Below are 13,899 nucleotides of genomic sequence, written 5' to 3' on the forward strand. Positions count from 1 at the left end.
TCCAACAAAAAAAATGTAAGTACATTATATTATTATAAAATTATTATTATTTTAAATGTTCGTTGTTTACTCATTAAAAATGTTGCTATCAACAAAAATTCTATCACAAATTAGTAAGAAATGAAATATGAATTCCGAGAATTTGGTTTAAAGTTATGATTAATTGGATAACAACGAGGCGACTAAAGTAAACATAGGTGTGGTCATGTTTCTTATGCCTCGGATTAATAAACATATATATTTTCATACAACACAATTTCTTTGCAATGAATTTAATTTCAAATTAAATAATTTGGGTTTTTGAAATAAATGATTTTAATTTAAATATTTATACATTTCAGGGCATCTTTTAAAAATGTTGTATTGGGAGAAATGCCTGATGGTGATCTTGGATTTGACACTCAATTGATCGAACTATCGGCAAATTCCTTAGAGTACAAACTAGTATTAAAACATCTTAGCAGCACTATGCAAAGCAGTATTTCGAAAATACAAAAGATTCACTGTCCATCACTTTACGGATGGTATATGATTAAAAAGGCTGAGTACGAGAGTCGAGGTTATGAAGATTGCGAAAAAACGTTGGTTCATGTAACTGGAGCTAGCAATATTTCCTCGATATTGCGTTCCAATTTAAATTGGCGCAGAGTTAATCGTCATAAGTTTGGAAAAGGCATCAGCTTCGCGGATGATGCAGCTTACGCCAATCAATATGCCGCTATGTCAATTGGTTTAGATCGTGCTATAATAATAGCAGATGTTTTGATTGGAAAATGTTTTCTTGGGAATTCTTGGACCGATTTACCGCCATATGGATGTGACACAACCACCGGAAATCGACATGTTTTCGTCAAATTTTACGATGACGAATTTTTACCAAAATATGTTGTGTATTATACCTCACCTCCTATAGTTATAAGGAGGAGATTTAATCGTTTTCGTTTTTAAAACCTCTGATTGTAATAACCTATCATTTGTAGTGAACACTTTGTAGTAACAAATAAATAATTTATTTATTTATTTATTTAATTTGTCCAAAAAGAAATATACATATAAAGTATATACATATCATATATATATATATAGGGTACAGCATAGCTGATTACTAGAAAACTAGAAAACCAAAAATAAATACATATACAGGGTGGTTCAGTTTTTAATCGGGAAACTTTACTAGGACGTAATACTTGCCAAAATAACACAAGTTTTTTATATAAACATAAGGTCGCAACTCTTTTGTTTTCGAGCTATGAGCGATCAAAGTTGAGCTAAAAATTTACATTTTATTATTTATTTCGGCTATAAGTAAACCGAAGAATTTGAAATTTGGTATGTATTTACTACTGGTTAACATCTTGTTTTCTAGCATACCTTAAGCTTCCCTAGCGCCCTCTAACGGGATGAAATTCACCACCCCCTTGGTTCTTTTTAGAAGAACTTTTTAACGCAATGCAATATTAACATAGAAAAATATGGGTTGTACAGCTCATTCTTTAGTGGTTCTTTTTTGTCTCTTTAGTTTTTCTCTTAAAATTGATAGTTTTTGCGTAAAAAAATAAAATATGTTACATTGCGCGGCAAAGCGCTACCTACAAATAAAAAACAAAATTTTAAGTTGGCTATGGAAGATGTAAACTTACCAGGATTTTGGGCTAACACAATAACACAAATTATTTACGATTTCGTCTCTTGACTTGTTTTCTCATTAAAGTAATAAAAAATTTAATTAAATTTAAGTTAAAATAATCATTCAAAAGATAAGTAACATTTAATAATAAATTAAATAGTATACTAAAAAAATGGAAATTACAAGAGAAAAATGTTAAAAAACAAACAGAAAACTAATTAAGAATCAAAATGAAACAAATTTATCAAAAAAACTCATTACAAAAATAAACACAATTAATTTAAAAATTGTTCAAAATGCATGCCATTGTTATCAATGCATTTTTGGCATCTTGTAACAACAGAATTAACTGCTGCTAATATTTGAAACGGATTGTTCCTTAAAGTGTTAGCAGCGTCTTTTATTTTTCCCAACAGTTCTTCCCGAGTGTTTATTGGAACGGCGTAAACTAGATTTTTCATATAGCCCCACACAAAAAAATCTAAAACGTTAAGATCAGGAGACCTTGGTGGCCAGGCAACGGGACCTCGGTTTGCCTCTTGATAATTGACAGGACCTAGTCGTCCTATCCGTCTATGACCATGCACGTACGTTAGCGCTGTAATGCGATGGTGCCCCATCCATCTGAAGCCAATGTTGCTCCAGATCACCTAGAGGAACGTCCGATAAACATTCCGCCAAATCGTTTTGCAAAAAATTTAAAAACATCGTTGCGTTCAAACGAGGTGGCAAAAAATAAGGCCCACAGAGGTTATTATTAATGACACCCATCCACACATTAAAACTAAACTCTGTTTGGTAGGTTTTTGGACGTATTGCATGGGGATTTTCATGCTCCCAACTATGTAAGTTATGGTAATTTACGACACCCCTTCTTGTAAACGTGGCTTCATCTGTCCACAAAATCTTCTTACAAAAATTTTGGCCACCTACAGAAAGTTACTCTTTTAGGACCATCTGCAGGTCTTAAATTTTGTACAGGTTGAAAACGATAGGGTTTCCTGTGGTCCTTCTTCAGAGTTCGTAAAATTGTACTTCTTGAGACTCGTAAATTTTGAGCTTGAAGTAGTCTAGCAGCTATGCGACTGCTTAATGTGCTGTCATTATCAAAAAGGTTTAAAATTGCTCTTTGGTTTCTGTTATTTTGATTATTTCGTACTTGCTGGGTATTTAAACCATATTGTCGAAAACGTTGATGTGTATTGATAAATACCTGAGGATCAGGACATCTTCTATTAGGAAACCTTCTAGCGTATTCTCTAGATGCCGCTTCCGCATTTCCATCACAAAAACCATAAATAAAATGAATGTCTGCGTATTCTTCTGTCGAAAATAATCGTGGCATGATCAATTTTTCGTAGTTTTTTAAACAATGATCAACAATAAAAAAATAATGATACTTTTACTTAATAACAATCAAGAAATATTTTCAATAATTGTCAACAATTAAGAGGATTTAACGTAACTAACAGCTCGTCTCAATACAAACATAAATTGTTTTTTGAAAATCAAAGCCAACTTTTAGAGTAATTTTAGCTAAGCATGGCGGTACATGGCACGACATTCCATTTTTTTACACAAAAACTATCAATTTTAGGAAAAAAACTAAAGAGACAAAAAAGTACCATTAAAGAATGAGCTTTATAACCAATATTTTTTTATGTTAATACTCCATGGCGTTAAAAAGTTCTTCTAAAAAGAACCAAGGGGGTGGTGAATTTCATCCCCTTAGAGGGCGCTAGGGAAGCTTAAGGTATGCTAGAAAACAAGATGTTAACCAGTAGTAAATACATACCAAATTTCAAATTCTTCGGTTTACTTATAGCCGAAATAAATAATAAAATGTAAATTTTTAGCTCAACTTTGATCGCTCATAGCTCGAAAACAAAAGAGTTGCGACCCTATGTTTATATAAAAAACTTGTGTTATTTTGGCAAGTACTACGTCCTAGTAAAGTTTCCCGATTAACAACTGAACCACCCTGTATATCAAAGTAATAACCAACAAAATAAAAATAAAAATAATTAAACTTAACATTTTGATTCTTGTTCCTCAAGAAGCCTGCGCTTCAAGGTGCATTTAAAAGATCTATTAGATTTCAACTGAAAAACATCTGAAAAGCAATTATAAATTGTAGGTGCAAAGCTACCACAAAATTTAGCAGATTTATGTTTGGGAATCGTCAACAACTTCGTTTGTCTTAGATTAACATTATGTATTTGCGATCTTGGTACTAAGATACAATATAAATAATAAGGCAATTTGTAAAATATTACAGCTAGCAAGAGTGTACATCTAGGTTCCATTTTTAAAATAGAATATCTTATGTAATAGGGGGTAACATGTTCTCTACGATCAATCGAGTATGAAAACCTAAGTCCGCTGTTCTGAAGTATTTGAATACGATTTTTTAAAGTAGCTGATAGAAAATTGTAGTAAACGTTGCTACAGTAATCAAGTTGACTTAGAATTAAGGAGTTAAGAAGTCTCCATTTCAATTGTGGTGACAACAATGACTTAAATTTATATAACGATTTTAACTTATAGTAGCACACACCAATTTTCTTATTTACATGTTCCGCAAAATTAAGATTACTGTCGACAGTAAGACCTAAGTTGTTGGTCGATTCAGAGAACGCTAAGACAGTTCCATTGAGGTGTATAGGAACCGATAAATTATCGATTGCTCTTCTGCGAATGTTGGCCGACCCGACACACATACATATAGTTTTTTTCGCGTTAAGAATTAACCCGTTAACAGAACACCACTCACAAATATTCTTTAAATCAGAGTTAAGCAAGCGCACCGTGTCATCAACACTGATAATATCACAAGAGATGTAAATCTGCGCATCATCCGCGTATTGATGAACCGAACAGCTCGTCACTACATTTGGCATGTCTGCTAAGTTGAATAATATAGGACCCAAAACACTTCCCTGTGGAACACCTTGCTTGACTAGGATACCGCTAGATATATTACCATTAATCTTTGTATGTTGAGATCTGTTCACAAGATATGACTGGAACCAATGTATCATTATGCTTTATAATCCTCTGTTAGATATGATAACGCTCACAAATTAATTTGAAGGCTTTCACAGCCGTTGTCAAATTAGAACTAATAATAGCACTATCGCTAGAACTAACACTAGACCGAGAACTAAAAACTTTCGTGTTAAGCCGTGCGTCTTTTCGAAAAGTGTTTAACGTTTCGGATGCCATGTTGCATTTTGACAATAAATATGTAAAAATGACTAATTAGTGTCTAATTGTCAACTAAATTGTTTTTGTCAAATCCGGGTGGAGAAGGTTTCGTTAAGTTCCTACCTTCTCCACCCGTATAATTAATGTTTGTAAACAAAACTAACCTTACCTAACATTCCTTCACGCTATAATTGACATTACAAAAGAAAACTTCACGCTATAATTGCCATTACTAATTGCCAAAGAATACTTCATGGTATAATTAATGTTTGTAAATAAAACTAACCTTACCTAACATTCCTTCACGCTATAATTGACATTACAAAAGAAAACTTCACGCTATAATTGCCATTACTAATTGCCAAAGAATACTTCATGGTATAATTAATGTTTGTAAACAAAACTAACCTTACCTCACATTCCTTCACGCTATAATTGACATTACAAAAGAAAACTTCACGCTATAATTGCCATTACTAATTGCCATTACTAATTGCCAAAGAATACTTCATGGTATAATTAATGTTTGTAAACAAAACTAACCTTACCTAACATTCCTTCACGCTATAATTGACATTACAAAAGAAAACTTCACGCTATAATTGCCGTTACCAATTACAACCCATGCTACCAAAATGGTAGTATCCCAGTTTGGTAGCATGGGTTGATGTAATCTACAATTATTTATCGAAGCTCAGAATCGACAATTTTGTTTATTAACTGTCCCATTAAAATGAGGTCTTGCACCACTGTTGAACTAACCATAATGTTGTTTGGACTTCGGATAAATACCTCTCTTACTCCATCAACATTTGCTGGTGTTGTGGCGATTCTGGCAGTTTCCTTTTCAATACAGAACTACTCATTCTCAGTGCATTAATGCACCTAAGAATGGTATTGCAGGGGATACCACCATGACAACTGATGTGGAATTTTTGCCAGAAGAGACTTCGGATTGTTATCACTAGAGCAAGAAGCAATTGATTCCTTGCGCAAACTTCACTGACACGCAGTGTTCTCGAGTACTGTATTCTAAAAACATCCCTCTTCTGTGACTCACCCTATGTATGGGTCATATTAAATTCACTTGTAGTGCTAGGTTTAAGAATAAGAATTAATTAATATTTTTATTATTTATTTTATTTTTCTTATTTTAGGTCATTATCTACCTTGACATTGGTTATATCGCAATTAACCGATGAGAACTGTAAATTCCGTAGTTATAGAGATTCAAAATTAACACTGATTTTAAAAAATGCGCTTGGAGGAAACGCGAAAACTTTAATTGTCGCAAATATAACTCCGGCATCTCTAGAAGATACTCATTCAACGTTATCGTAAGGGTTTTCTATCAAACATTTTCTTTTTTTTTTAATTTCATTGATTTTTAAAATTTAGGTTTGCTCGTCGCGCGAAAGCTATTAAAAATACAGCTGTTATTAATAATACCGAAGGAAGTAGTATACTTTTAAGACAACAAATTCGTATAAAGGAGTTGGAACGGGAATTGTTAATGGCTCGGGCGGAAAATAAACAACCTTACAATCACCTGATTAAATTGAATAATAGACTTTTCGCTAAAAAATCCAATTCATCGTCGCCACACCATCTCAAAGACTAGAGATGTTGTTGCTTGCTCACATGATGATATTGATAATATTTTTCAAGGTGAGTTTAAAAAAAAAAAATGAGACTTGAAAAAATTTTTATTTTCCTTTATAAGTTACTTGTTCAACGATTCCTTTAACTGTAATTGAAAAAAGTATGCTGCGTGTAGCCATCGAAAGGAATCCCTCATCAACCTCAATTACCGAAAACGTTCAAACGTTACCTTTTGAAGCACAATTAGATTTGTCTGTTGTTGAAGCTGGTGATGGTACAGACGAGGATGGCACGATCTCTCCCGATATCTCAATTGTTGACTACTCTGTGTGTGATAAGGATTTAGCAGAGAGGTACTTTTATTTACTCTTTTTTATTTTGATTTTTAAACATTGTGGATTTCTCATTAAGTAGCATGGCTCACTTTAGGTAGAGGTGTTACTAGAGCGATCTTCCATTGTTTCGGATAAACTCCGTATATTAGTGAGAAGTTCATTCAGTGAGAATCATTCAATAATGTTTGCAATTTTGCAACACATTGGTTTAAGTCCTTCAGCTTCGACTTTTATGCTTAGCTATCTCCGTGATCGGGTGCAATGTGTTGAGGTTGATGGAGTTAGATCTACTTTTTCGGAAGTTGCGTCTGGGGTACCACAGGGATCGCTTCTGGGACCCCTTCTGTACTCTATTTATGTGTCTTCTTTCATAAACTTTTTGTCTCACCGTAATTGTCACTTTTATGCTGATGACACGCAGCTATACATCTCGTTTTTTCCCCACGAGTTAGACACTGCTTGTGATAGGTTAAATGATGACCTTGAACAGTTAAGAGTTTTGTCCCGTAAACATTCTTTACGTTTGAATGCTGCGAAAACAGAATTAATTTTGTTTGGTTCTAAAAAAACTAGAAGTAACACTTCATTCAGAGAGAGGTTGAGGGTTGTTATTGACGGTCAGTGCATACCACTAAAAACTTGCGTCCGTAGTTTAGGTTTGTTGCTGGATGAGGGGCTCACCTTTTCGGAGCACGTTAATAAGTGTACACAGCGATCGTATGCGGCATTAAAAATGATATACGCTTCGCGCTGTTTTCTACCTTTGAGAACTAAAATTTTATTATGTGAAACGTTAGTTCTTTCTCATATGAATTTCTGTGATGTTGTTTATGGACCTAATATTTCCGCCAGAGATAGGTGTAAGCTGCAGAGTATACAAAATGCCTGCTTGCGGCTAATATACGGTATTAGGAGGCGGCAGCACGTATCACACAAGCTTAAGGTTGTTCCATGGTTAAATATGTGCAATCGGAGACTGCTTCACTCCGCTTCACTGTTCCACACTGTTGTTGTTGGCGGGAAGCCTGCTTATCTTTACCATAAAATAAAATTTAGGTCTGATGTGCATACATTGAACTTAAGGTTTAAGGGCAATTTGACTCCTCCACAACATAAACATGAATTTTTTAAAAAGTCGTTTAGTTATCAAATCGCTCACATATACAATGACGTTCCTGTTCACGTCAAGACCAGTATGTCTATCCACATCTTTAAGCGAAGATTGAAGGCTTCCATCATGGCGGGTCAGTTGAGTGGCTTGGGGGCCTGATAATAAATTCAATGGCAGCTGGGTTTGTTATTACTTTGGCAATTTTGTTTTAGTGTAATTTAATTTAATTTTTTTTTTTTTTATTGTTTGTTTTTTGTTCCAGTTTTTGTTTTCTTTTGTAATAGGGCTGGGTGGTAGAGCAAATACCACTTTTGTGGCAATTTGAACCCAGCACCTTTTTTCTGCCATACATTTACTTTGTTTTATTTTTGCTTTTTCTTTTTATTGATATAAATATGTATACAGGGTGATTCATAAGTAATGGGCCAAATTGTAAATGTACGTTCAGGAGGCCAAAATAATAATATTTTCATTAACAATAATGGGTCTTAGTCTGCTCCTTACTGAGATACAGGATGTTAAAGCGAAAAAAATAAAATAGATTTTTGTTAATAGATCAGCTACTTTTCTACATAATGACTCATAGTTGACTTATAGTTTTTGTAAGGGTAAACAATAATGTGTGAGAGGATTTGAGTTAATTCGTAGATGTCGCCACATGCGCCATATGAATTATGAAACGTCAATGAGCTTTTACGTTTAATGAATAGTTTAAAACATTTTATTGTTAAGTAAACTGATTCATTCTTGTCCTAACATAAATCAAAATGCCGAGACATAATCACTTTTCAAACGAAGAAATGAGAGACATGTTATGCGTTTACGCACAAGAACGTTTTTCTGGGCAAGCAGCATCCAGAAAATATCGTGAAATGTACCCTTACAGAAGGCAGCCAAACCGGAAGATATTTCAAAATATTTATAATCGATTGGGTGAAACAGGTTCATTTCGTCCAAAATATCATACAGGACGTCCTAAGATTATCACTCCGCAGCAAGAAGATGAAATTTTGGTAAGAATTGCGCAAAATTCTGAAATAAGCACTCGTCGATTGTCTGCAGCAACTGGAATAAGCCAACCATCCGTGACTAGAATTTTACACAAGGAAAATTTATATCCCTATCATTTTATACCTGTGCAAAATTTACTTCCAACAGATTATCGAATCAGAGTTCAATTTTGTCAGTGGCTAAAAGGAAAATTGAATAATAATCCAACATTCCTAAATAACATTCTTTTCACGGATGAAGCAACCTTTACCAGACGCGGAGTTTTTAATTGGCGAAATAGTCATGCCTGGGAAACCGAAAACCCTCGTTTAAAAAAAGATAGACATTTCCAGCACGAGTTTAAAATAAATGTGTGGTGCGGTGTAATAGGCAATACATTACTGGGCCCAGTTGAATTACCTCCTAATTTAAATGGAGAGTCATATTTAATTTTTTTAAATAATGACTTAGTCGACCTCTTGGGAGATCTTCCATTACAACTAAGAAGAAATATGTGGTTCATGCAAGACGGTGCTCCTCCACATTTTTCACGTGCTGTGCGCGAACATCTGAATGAAACATTCCCTCACCGTTGGATTGGACGTGGTAGTGAATTTCAGTGGCCACCTCGCAGTCCCGATTTTAATCCACTTGATTTTTATGTGTGAGGTTACATGAAATCAATGGTCTATGCTGAACCTACTATAAATACACGAGACGAGTTATGGAATAGAATTCAAGATGCAGCCAATTCAATACGAAATAATCCTGCTACATTTTTTAAAGTCAGACAATCCTTAACCAAACGGTTAAATGCGTGTATAAATGCTGGTGGTGGTCATGTTGAAAACCTTTTGCAGTAGCTCATAATTAAGCTTAAATTTAATTTAACTTCGCACAACATTAACATGTAGGTTTTGATAACAGTTGTCGTAAGTGGTCTTAGTTCAAGTCTGTTCTAATGTTGTATTTCGTTTTATTAACTGGCGTACAATAAATTGTTTTATTACGTAATTTTTTTATGGTTTCAGTTTAATATTGTTATCAATTATCAATTACGGTTAGGTAAATGTCAACATTCCATGCCATGCTTGTGTCTTAACAGATTAATGCTACGTCGACCACCGTGAAATGTAGTGTAGTGAATTAGTAAAATTCAAATATCTCGAAAATCGTTAATATTTTCAAGATCAAAGAAGTATAGCTTTTTTCTACAGAAATGATGGGGCTATCCAAATTAAACAAGTATGTTGTAAAATAATGAGCGATAAAAAATTTGTAGCTGATTTCATCTAATTCATATGGCGCATGTGGCGACATCTACGAGTTAACTCAAATCCTCTCACACATTATTGTTTACCCTTACAAAAACTATAAGTCAACTATGAGTCATTATGTAGAAAAGTAGCTGATCTATTAACAAAAATCTATTTTATTTTTTTCGCTTTAACATCCTGTATCTCAGTAAGGAGCAGACTAAGACCCATTATTGTTAATGAAAATATTATTATTTTGGCCTCCTGAACGTACATTTACAATTTGGCCCATTACTTATGAATCACCCTGTATATATTTTTTCTTTATAATAATGTATTGTATGGTTGAAAATAAAGGATGTATTATTATTATTATTATTATGTGAGTGATTTCTTGGAGGCAGTACTCCAATACAAGTTTTATCATTTTCAGATCGATTGCATCCAAACCACAAGCATTTGATTTTATCGTGCTAAGCTTATTTTTGATGTCTGTGTCGTTCACCACATCGAAACCAAAACAGTCGTTGCCACCCAAAATATATGGTTTATTAGAATCAAGGTTGTGCAACGACAAAAAAGGTGAAGGAATAATATTAGCGAAATAATCATTTATTAGCTCTGGATCTTTAAGTGATTCGTCGATTGTCTTGGTGTTCTTTGAGTGCACCTGATTGGTGTGCAGTAAGTGCCACAATTTTGAGGGATTATTGACGTTACTATTTATCTCTGCCTCAAAAAAAGCTTTCTTTTCGTTACGTATTGCCAAAGTGACATAGTTTCTGATATCGGTATAGTACCTTCTGTGGTTGCTACTACCAGTACGCGAAAACTTTTGGTAAGCTTTTTGCTTTAATTTGATCATCTCTTTGATCGTAGGGGTAATGTATGGACGTGATTTTCGAGTAACAGTGAAATCCTTCACTGGGGCATGCGCATTGAATTCATTTATTAAATAAATAAAATTAAAAATAAATTTATTAAAACTAGACTAAATTTGCTATAAATTAATAAATCTCCGAAATATATAAATTATACTTAATTTTTTTTAATGGGTTTATGAGAAAGGCTTGTATTATAAAGGCAAAATTTTGTTATAAAGACCAAAATTAACTTCCTTATTTTCTTATTGGTTTAAAAAAATATATAAGTATTTCAACTCTCTTATTTTAATTATAACTATAGTAAACCACGTTTCCCCCCCACAAAGTAGCCTAATATTATAGCGAACGCAGCGTGGAAACTGGCAATATAATGCGGATCTCTAGCGGGGCATAGCTCAAGAAAGTGAAAATGTTTCGTGTGCTCATTACTTCCGCCTGTATACGTAAGTATTACAAAAACTTCCCTTTCATTACCAACAAACATCATTCATGAAAGGAAATTTATATCGGTTACAGTGTTTGTAATTGTCGTAGCGATTATCATCGCGAATACCATCTCTACGGATCGAGTAACCATCGGTTCTGCTGATAAATTAGAAAGCAATTTAAATCCGAATTCGAAAGGGAACTCGACAATACGCGAAGATCTCGAGGCAGTAAATATTACAAATCAAACGGTTGTGTTGAACTCTTCGAAAGAAGCTGATTCGGTTATCGTAGCCTCAAACATAGCAAAGGAAGTAAAAGTTTTGCAAGATGCCGCTTTTGGTGATGGAAAAGACCAGACAGCGTTAGACAAGAACGTTTCCGTAAGTGAAATTACAATTTATCGGTCGCACTCTTCTCGTTATGTAAATGCAAATTCTTATAAAACAATTATCACCGGTTCATTTAATTTCCAGGCCATCATCACATCTAAAGAAAAACAAATAGTACAGTTACAAACCGACATAAAAGAAGCAGAAATAGACCTTAAAGGAAAAATGGATCGCTTAAAACAGCTTGAACACCGCGCTTTAACCGCCAAAAATCTTTCAGATGAAACTCAAAAACAATTTGATATGTTAATTAACGCTATGAATGTACTCCAAAACTCCATTATCCAAACTAGTAAGTCAGCTAACGAAGCTTTTTGGCAAGCCCAACTTCAAACCGCTAAATACAACGATGCCAAAAGAAGACATTCAAAATTAAGTGCAGAATTAGAAGATAGCAAGAGTGAATATAGCAAAATGAAGGTTGCTGTTGATCAAGCTATGAAAGCCGCTAAAATTGCCATGGGAAATGTTCAAGTACCTAATTTTAACATTAATAAAGAATAAATATGTTTATAAATCGATTTTTTTCTTTGTTCTTTTTCTATCTCTTTCAATATATTTTAAAGGCAAAAGTTGTGTTTTAAATTAATTAATAAAAAATAAATAAAAATTTCACCAAAACAAACATTTATTAATCCATAATTAATTAATATCATACAACAACAATACACCATGACTTATAAATGTACTTAATTATATTTATATCCCATTTTTATTTTTTAATAATGTCCATCAGATCCAGAATACGCATAATTTCCTCCATCATTTCCGTGATGTTGATTAGCTTCCTATTCGGCTTCGTTGGCTGCTTGAGCAGCGTTAGATTGTGCAATATGTGCTGCTGAAGCAGCTTTTTGTGCAGCTTCTTCGGTGGCTTGTAAATCACCTTGTGCGCTATGAAGTTGATCTTCGAGTAAAGAAAGTTTTTGTTTGGCTGCACCTAACATAGACGATTGCGAAGCTAATTCTGCCCCGGCTTCTTCGGCAGCTTGGCCGGCGTGAACTGCAGTTGATTGTGCAGAGTTTAAAGCGGCGTTTAATGCGTGAATTTGTTGTTGGGCTTGTTGGGCTGCTTGTTGAGATGCAGCCGCTGCTCTTTGAGCTTGTTGGAGTTGGTGGGCTTCGGCTTCTAATGATTGGTGGGCTTCTTGGACTTGTTGCATGAGTCTTTGGACAAGGATTTGTTTGCCTACTAGCGCTGCTTGAGCCGTTGCAGCTGCCTAAAACAATTTGGACCATAATTATAGTATTTTTATCCAAATTTGTTTTTTAATTAAAAAAATTAATTACTTACTCCTGCTGCAGCTTGTGCTAAAGAACTTTTTGCTACAAATGCTGCTTGTCTTGCTGCAGCGTGTTGGTTAGCAACTGCGTTGTGTGCTTGTTCAGCCGAACCTTGAGCTATATTTCTTAAACCACTCCCAGCACTAAATCCTTCTTTATCTCCACCGCTTCCAGAAGTACCAGAAGTCCCCGAAGTTCCAGAGTCGTGATAAGCAATCACAGCTCCGTATCCACTACTTTGATGTACATTCTCAGTTTCACCCGGCTTTGAGGAAGCCAAAGTTATCGTAATGGTTAAAATCAAAATGGTTAAATGGTTCATTTTATCTCGATTCTAAGATCGGCTCCGTTCAACTAAAGGTTTACTTTGATAGACCTGGAATATATACCGTCTTGTTTCTAAATGTGGTTGGTGTGGCAACGAAAGTAATTAACGCATTGACAATTGAGTGACAATAAATGCGAATAAATCGAAATTCGCGGTAAATTAACTGTTTTATTAAAGAATTAATTTGTTTAATAAGATTGGGAAGTGAAATAAAATCTTTGTGTATTTTTTTTTCTCATTCAGGAAGGTTTTTGTTATCTAACGAAGTGAAACAAGGTTTAGAATAACTTTATGATTAGAAATGTGTTTAGGAATTTAGCATTAAGCTTTTATTTAATAATAATTTCATATTAATTAAATTTTTTTAAATAATAAATGTACGCCATCTATTTGTTAATTACTTAATCTCTTTTTTAAACAATAGATGTCACTCCGTGAAATATTAATAATATTAAAT

At 34.0% G+C, this 13,899-nt stretch overlaps 3 protein-coding genes across 4 annotated transcripts; 2 read left to right on the top strand and 1 right to left on the bottom strand.

The window, feature by feature from the left end:
- Positions 1–468: 468 nt before the first annotated feature.
- Positions 469–948, top strand: LOC111414242 (zinc finger CCCH-type antiviral protein 1-like). The gene has a single exon (XM_023045528.2). The coding sequence runs from the start codon at positions 469–471 to the stop codon at positions 946–948; it is 480 nt and encodes a 159-aa protein (XP_022901296.2).
- A 10,415-nt stretch (positions 949–11,363) lies between these two features.
- On the top strand, positions 11,364–12,396 carry LOC111414555 (putative protein tag-278). Of its 2 annotated transcripts, none has more exons than XM_023045930.2 (3): positions 11,364–11,455; positions 11,547–11,821; positions 11,915–12,396. In XM_023045930.2, the coding sequence occupies exons 1-3, from the start codon at positions 11,422–11,424 to the stop codon at positions 12,332–12,334; spliced, it is 729 nt and encodes a 242-aa protein (XP_022901698.2). In that variant the 5' UTR covers positions 11,364–11,421; the 3' UTR covers positions 12,335–12,396. The 2 variants fall into 2 exon arrangements, with proteins under 2 accessions (XP_022901698.2, XP_022901697.2); XM_023045929.2 differs by having other exon boundaries at positions 11,374–11,455; positions 11,529–11,821.
- Positions 12,397–12,505: 109 nt separating this feature from the next.
- LOC111414560 (uncharacterized protein CG45076-like) lies at positions 12,506–13,452 on the bottom strand. The gene is made up of 2 exons (XM_023045943.2): positions 13,125–13,452; positions 12,506–13,050 (listed from the first exon to the last, which is right to left on the bottom strand). Exons 1-2 carry the CDS (start codon positions 13,434–13,436, stop codon positions 12,619–12,621), a joined length of 744 nt encoding a protein of 247 aa, XP_022901711.2. The 5' UTR covers positions 13,437–13,452; the 3' UTR covers positions 12,506–12,618.
- Between the last annotated feature and the right edge of the window lie 447 nt (positions 13,453–13,899).

This window comes from Onthophagus taurus, chromosome 8 (assembly GCF_036711975.1).
Source record: "Onthophagus taurus isolate NC chromosome 8, IU_Otau_3.0, whole genome shotgun sequence".
NCBI lineage: Eukaryota > Metazoa > Arthropoda > Insecta > Coleoptera > Scarabaeidae > Onthophagus > Onthophagus taurus.

Excerpts from the sequence above, each read along its gene's own strand:
- LOC111414242 (XM_023045528.2), top strand. The coding sequence starts at position 469 with ATGCAAAGCAGTATTTCGAAAATACAAAAGATTCACTGTCCATCACTT.
- LOC111414555 (XM_023045929.2), top strand. The coding sequence starts at position 11,422 with ATGTTTCGTGTGCTCATTACTTCCGCCTGTATAC. Across the intron at positions 11,456-11,528 it reads CATTACTTCCGCCTGTATAC|TGTTTGTAATTGTCGTAGCG; the intron begins GTAAGTATTACA and ends TATCGGTTACAG. Across the intron at positions 11,822-11,914 it reads CGTTAGACAAGAACGTTTCC|GCCATCATCACATCTAAAGA; the intron begins GTAAGTGAAATT and ends TTTAATTTCCAG.
- LOC111414560 (XM_023045943.2), bottom strand. The coding sequence starts at position 13,436 with ATGAACCATTTAACCATTTTGATTTTAACCATTACGATAACTTTGGCT. Across the intron at positions 13,051-13,124 it reads TAGCACAAGCTGCAGCAGGA|GCAGCTGCAACGGCTCAAGC; the intron begins GTAAGTAATTAA and ends AAATTGTTTTAG.